The 6,666-nt window shown below is 37.0% G+C and overlaps 1 protein-coding gene across 1 annotated transcript; it reads left to right on the top strand.

Moving 5' to 3' along the window:
* Positions 1 to 4,703: 4,703 nt before the first annotated feature.
* Positions 4,704 to 6,067, top strand: LOC145219610 (uncharacterized). Its single transcript, XM_080086952.1, has 5 exons — positions 4,704 to 4,823; positions 4,944 to 5,092; positions 5,197 to 5,267; positions 5,354 to 5,463; positions 5,569 to 6,067. The coding sequence occupies exons 1-4, from the start codon at positions 4,704 to 4,706 to the stop codon at positions 5,407 to 5,409; spliced, it is 396 nt and encodes a 131-aa protein (XP_079943078.1). The 3' UTR covers positions 5,410 to 5,463; positions 5,569 to 6,067.
* Positions 6,068 to 6,666: the final 599 nt, after the last annotated feature.

The following is a 6,666-nucleotide window of genomic DNA, read 5'->3' as shown; positions in this document are numbered from 1 at the left end:
GCTAAAACCCTTTCACAACTGGCAAATACACTTTGCAAAAGCAAAACAATTGGCATCAGCTTGGACAGGAGTGCACAGCCATTTTGCTCTTAATAGCCGCATAACAGGTTCTTGTTTCACTTAAGCCTGCCAAGTGTTTGATTTTTTTTTACAAATTACTGATTTACATAATTTTGATTTATCTCATAATATTCTATTTACTTGTGGTGCCTAAAAGTCCAGATGATTTCTAACTTAATCCATGGATTGAGTTGAACGATTTGAAGTTTTACTTGCTTGTGATGTCATTAACTATATTGCTAGGTGTGCTGTCTGTATATTTAGCATTGTTTGCACACAAATAGTAAAGTTTAAATTAACTCACGGCCACCAGCACTGATATTTAAATGTGAATTTTCACGGCTGGACTAGTTTATCTTGAGGCCGTAGGTTATGCACCCCAGTGCTTACATAGCACCAGGGCAAAGCATAACCTGTTGGCAAGAGTGTTTTTTCCAGAAATTTGAAACGAATTCCGTTGGTTCGAATACCACTGTGCTTTGCTATGTGGGAATGTTTGGTGACAAGCTAAATCGATAGGCTATGAATAATCAACTTCACAGCATAGACAAAAATTTCCCCTCCACACACTTATTGCGACCGCACAAAAAAGTCCGCAATACGACTACAACGTAAGATCTTGTGTTTTTCGACGCATCATACGGGGAATAAAGACTTTAGCTTGTTTGTTGTGGAATACGCGTTGAGTTCCGTTAACGTAGCATTTACTGGATAAAACATAAGTGTATGTTAAACAAACGTAAAAGCGATTAAGGCGAACAAATGTACCCTGATCCAAGAAGGGGAATCTACTTTTCACAGGTTGCCGAAATATTGCGTCGTGAGCTACGAATCGTAACAAGTGTATGTGTGGCGTGTGTGACGTTTTGTTGAGTGGATGTGCGTTGCAAATCATTTTTGAAACACACGTGACCGATTGCACCATACCAACGACGCTTAGCATGAGTGACGTCACATTCTGCGCCCGAGGTGTGCGAATGGTTTTTATACTGAGAGATTAAATATTCTATCTCGGTTATAAAATATAGTGATTTTATAAAGTAATTTATTTCTAATTACGATGGTCACTGTGACGTTACGTCGATTGATGATTGCAGAATCAGCACTTAGTGCGCAGTTTGCATAGTTTTGCGACAGCGCATCAAGTGTGGCAAATTTTAAAGTTCAGCATGCGACCAACCTATTGTGGTCTGCGGCCTGATCCATGCGTCTTTTCATGGGAAACACAATATTGTTAGATCGTTGCCCGATACCTATTTTTTCGCCAGTTGTACCATTGCTTCAATGTTTTAGTAAATTAGTTCAATAAATTTAAACCACTTCCAATTAGGTGGCAATAAATTACAGTCGCGCTGCGCGACCGCATTTTTGCACCCCTGATATATATCAATTTATTTGGGATACATACAGCAGGGTTTCTAGAATTCTGGTCTTTTAGTTTCGGAAACTGTTTCAACAATTCAAGGACCACGTGCTGATACTACAGGTGTTGGGGATATCTTTTGTGGAAAATAGCAATTGTAATTTGTGATAAGTATTACCTGTCAGCTTACAGTGTATGAACAGACATTGAATAATATAATATCTGACAAATTTGTCTTCTAGCTGAAGAACCAGCTCTGCCATTACAATCACTGGTTCATCTACAGGTTTGTCTTGGTCGAAGTTGTTGGATTAAAAAATTATCTGCAACAAATATATGTATGTATACTTGCTGCAACATCATCCCCAGAACTTAAGGAGGAACATACATCCTGAAACAAGCAAACCTGGTTAAGATTTACTACAAAAAAGTGATTTACATTTATTCACCTGCAGGGAGAACAAGCAGTTTGGTCTCATCTGGCAAGATTTCAGGCATGTCAATGTCCTCCCAATCCCGAAAGTCTACATTCCATTGTTGCAAATGAAATACATCCACACCAAACGTGCTTTTATTTTTTTGAAATATTTCACCTTTTCCACATTATAAAACTTGTTTCCTATCATTGCAGCTAATATGATATTGATTACTCATGTTCCTGTTCAACTCTTATCCAAAAAAAATAGTTAAATTTAAATTTTGACACTATCAATAAGTATTAAAGCAAAATCCTACTGGTAATACAATTAACAATGTACGTACACAAATCAAATGCATCTCTCAGGCCAGTCAATCAACAATGATTCTGGAGTCTGTTACAAAAAAAATCTGAATTGTAGCCTGACCATCTGTTTCACATTTGTATAAATCATGTTGGTGTACACATACCTCTATTCCAAGTTTAAAAAACAAAACTGTCCCTGTTTTAATTACAGCATAACTATGGTAATGTGAAATAAAAGATAGTGACATTGTATTTCAAAACTTTCTATTCTGTATATGCGACATATCTACAAGTTAAAAAACTGAGAGATATAACCACCACTCATTGTGCCATGGCCCCCTCAAGAAACTTTCACCAGCTGTTGTAGTATTAAATCTTGCAATTCGTGACGAAATTGTAAATAGCAATGACTCAGTGAAGATAATTTACAATATGATTAAGAGGCAACCACTGTTAGAAACAACTGTGTCGAGATAGTCACAACCGCATCAAGTGAGCGTTCATTCAGTACATTATACTTTATGTAGATAGTGTATATTCCCTGCGTCGTTTTAAGTAAGTGAATATTTTATATTTCTTCCATTCTTTATTCGTTTCCGTTTTTTAAAAAAAACATACCAAGTGTTAAGCCTGATGCCCACTGACGTCGTATGGCCGTCGTTGGCGCCTTCCGACACGACAGCGGCGACATGCTCCGACGGCATATTCACACCGCGTCAGAGCAATCGGGGATGAGCGGTTTAAGGCGTCGCACACGACGAAAGAAGTGCTTCTAGCGACGGTCCGACAAAGTAGGATCCAGTTCTACTTTGTCGTGCGTCGTTGGCTTATCGGGCTAGACCGCATGTGCGAAATTGTTTAAAAAAACGTGTTGCTAGTTATTTCTTTTCATGTTGGCAGTACCAAACGGCAATTTAATGTTTGTTGTTGCTGAAAAGCAGATATTTAGGTGTTTTTTGGTTAGTCCAGCAGTTTTGAGTGGAAAAGAAAATGTCTCTAAATTATGAATGGGAAGTGAAGGTTTTGCGGGAAAAACTGATGTTAATTCAACACGAGTCTATATGTTTTTCAACTATTTTACAAAACATGAAAACACGGTATTAATGTGTTGACAAAGTAACGTTGATATTTTATGTCCAGGCAATTCTGGGTTGATGAAATTTTTCTGGAAAGGGACATACAATCTGAATACAAACTTGTAGACAAGTTGTTAACGAGAGAAGATCCAGAAAAGTTTAGGCAATATTCCAGAATGCTTCCTCAACAGTTCAATGACATATTGAAACAGTTAAAACCTGTAATTGAAAAAGAACACACAAATTTTCGCAAACCCATCAGTACAAAACAGCGCCTGATTTTAACTTTAAGGTGAGAGAAACTCCTTGCTGCTTTATGTAAAAAAAAAACATTGTACGGTATTCAAAGTATGTTCCAAAATTTACAGGTTTTTAGCCACAGGAGCATCTCAAAGGCAGCTATCATACTCCTTTAGAGTAGGTCATTCAACAGTAGGTAAAATTTTGCGTGAAACTTGTTCAGCAGTTTGGCATGTTCTTGGTCCTAAGTTTCTGAAACCACCAACAACTGAAGATTGGTTGAAAGTTGCTGAAGACTTCTACACTTTGTGGAACTTTCCAAATTGCATTGGAGCAATATATGGGAAGCATATTCGTATTAAGTGCCCTCCTAACAGTGGGTCAGAATTCTTTAATTACAAAGGATACTTTTCACTCATACTTTTGGCAGTGTGTGATGCCAACTACAAATTTATACTAGTTGATATTGGTGATTCGGGTCGCCACAGCGATGGTGGAGTGTTTTTGAATTCCAAGATGGGCAAACTTTTTGACAGCAATCTTCTAAATGTTCCCTTAGCAAGCACATTACCAAACTCAAACTTTGTTGCTCCCTACATGCTGATAGGTGATGATGCATTTCCGATGAAGAATTATCTCTTGAAACCGTACCCTGGAAGATTTCTTTCAAGTGACAAGAATGTGTTTAATTACAGACTGAGTAGAGCACGCAGGGTTGTAGAAAATGCTTTTGGCATTTTGTCAGTAAGATGGCAAATATTCTACAACATGATGAACTGTGACCCAGAGCTGGCTGAGTTGGTTGTTCAAGCCAGTGTTGTACTTCACAATTATCTTCAATCTTCTTCACAATTGAATTATGGTGATAAGAACACAACAGATGGAGAATTTATTCCAGGTTCTTGGAGACAAACCATCACACAAGCAGTCAACCTGTCCAGAGTTTCCAACTTGGGTTCCAACCATTATGGAAACGATGCACGCTTTATTCGTGATGAACTGTCAAATTACTTTAACACTGTTGGTGCAGTACCATGGCAATGGAGAATTGGCGAACATACCTAATACTTATATTTTTATCTGAAAATGTGAAAATATTACAGTCCCTAGGTTTAAATTTACAGTTGCATGTCATAGTTTTTGCAGCTTGACCTTTGCTATTTGCATAATGCTCAGAAAGTTTCATTTTTATTCAAGCTAAATGATTCTTTCTTTTTCTCTTTTAGAGCATTAGATTATTATGGAAGAAGAAAATTTAAACAGAAAGTTAATTGAGTTAGTGTCTGCCTTACCTATACTCTACAATCAATTTCACCCGGATAAAAAAAATAAACACAGGACTGAGAGTGCGTGGAAGGAGGTTGCTGCAAATATGAAATCTACTGGTAAGATTTGAGCCAACATTAAGTTAACTGTATTCTTCAAAAGGCTGCAAAACAAAATCTACTGTTATTATGCAATGGCCATTCTATTTTCCTAGTGCAGTCGATGGAGTAACTTAAGAAGCACATATGCTAGAAAGCATAAAAAGGCAAGAGAAGTTCCGAGCGGATCAGCAACCCAGCCTCCTCAAACCTGGCCATATTTCACCCAACTAGCCTTTCTGGAAACTTACATTACTCACAGAAGGTAAGTTAAGTTTAATTGATTCAAAAATTGTTGCTGTAGCATACAAGACACTTCATGAATGGTGTGTTTTGTTTCTTTTTAACTATGGTTTAACTTTGTCCTAGTTCCAAAGACAACTTTTTTCATTCAGATGAGGAAATGGCTGCAACAGGTTCACCTTGTTCAGAAACAACAGGTGAGTGTGTTGAAATGAAATATGTACCACAAAAAGAAAACTGTTGCAGTAGATTTTGTTTAAAATGCACTACTTTAAATTAATAGAAACTGAGCCAAGTGAACAAACCTCGCCTCAAATTGCTGAAACACCACTGAGTTAGGCTAGCAGTGATTTTTGCAAGCGTCGAAAGAAAGGTGCTATTGATGACGTTCAAGTAAGTTTGTTGTGTGTACTACAATACTGTTTATATCATTGTTAGTGTAACCTATTAGTAATTAGTTATAAGTGGTAAAATTTTTAAAACACATTCTTGTTTCAGAATCAAATGCTGAAAGTTCTTCAAAGGTCTAACGACAGGTTGGAAAATCTAAATGTTCCAACAAAAGATAGGTTTGATAACTTTGGTGCTTTTGTGGCATCAGAGTTGCGAAGCAAACCTTCTGAGCTCGTAAGCATGTATATGCAGGATATTACTAAAGTTATATATGGTGATTACACTGTAGAGCTGAGCATAGGGTAATCAATATCACATTGATTGCATGCATTTATGTTTTTCATTCATTACTGCAGTTCATTCTTCTATGCTTGTTAAAATTTTCATTGCATATGTGGGTTTTTAAAACTGTTTTATATATTATCATTGTGAAATTTGTGGTGAACAAACCAAACATTTACAAAACATCACTGCTGATTTATTTGTGTCTGCCATATTGCAGTCAGGTAGTTGATTTGTTTTTTACTTTAATTGTTTTACCTTTATTGTTCAGTATTTAATTCTTTCTCGTTCTTTATTGTTCTGAATAAATTATTTTCTACAATCGTTTGTTTTATTTTTAAGCTTGACTTGGTCAGGGGCCATGTTTGACAAAAAGTTAAAATCATTTGTACAGTTGATAAGTTTGTGTGAAAGTGCAGAACCTGTAATAAACAAGTTTAGTTACTTCCAAGGGCAGCAAATTAGTAACTATTGCTTGACCAGCGAAAACCACATCGTCAAGCACTTTCGGACCAGTGTGCATTTGACGGTCGCGGTCGTCGGCGCATCGTCCTAAAGCAGGGTTGCCAATTTGGCGGATTTGTCGCCAAATTCCACAAATTTGGCGGATTTGTCGCCAAATTCCACAAATTTGGCGTTTTTTGAAAGTGGTTGGCACCAAAAATTGCAACTGGCGGTTTGGCGGATATTTTTGTAAAATTTGGCGGTTTATAGAACTGGTTGACACCCAAGTAATTTCTTCGGCGTTTTTGCTTTTTTAATGAACGTTTGGGCATTGTTTGTCAAAGGGTTATCTTTTTGACCCAACAAAATCTAGGTTGGATTCATTAGCTGCGCTTTTACAATGCAGGTTAAGGTTATCTTTCATTTAAAGACTGCTTACGTCATAAATGCCCCTGCTTAGCCAACCAATACAATAGT

This window comes from Phallusia mammillata, chromosome 3, assembly GCF_965637545.1.
Source record: "Phallusia mammillata chromosome 3, kaPhaMamm4.hap1.1, whole genome shotgun sequence".
Lineage (NCBI taxonomy): Eukaryota > Metazoa > Chordata > Ascidiacea > Phlebobranchia > Ascidiidae > Phallusia > Phallusia mammillata.
The sequence above is the reverse complement of the archived record's forward strand: the minus strand, read 5'-3'. Positions and strand labels throughout refer to the sequence as shown.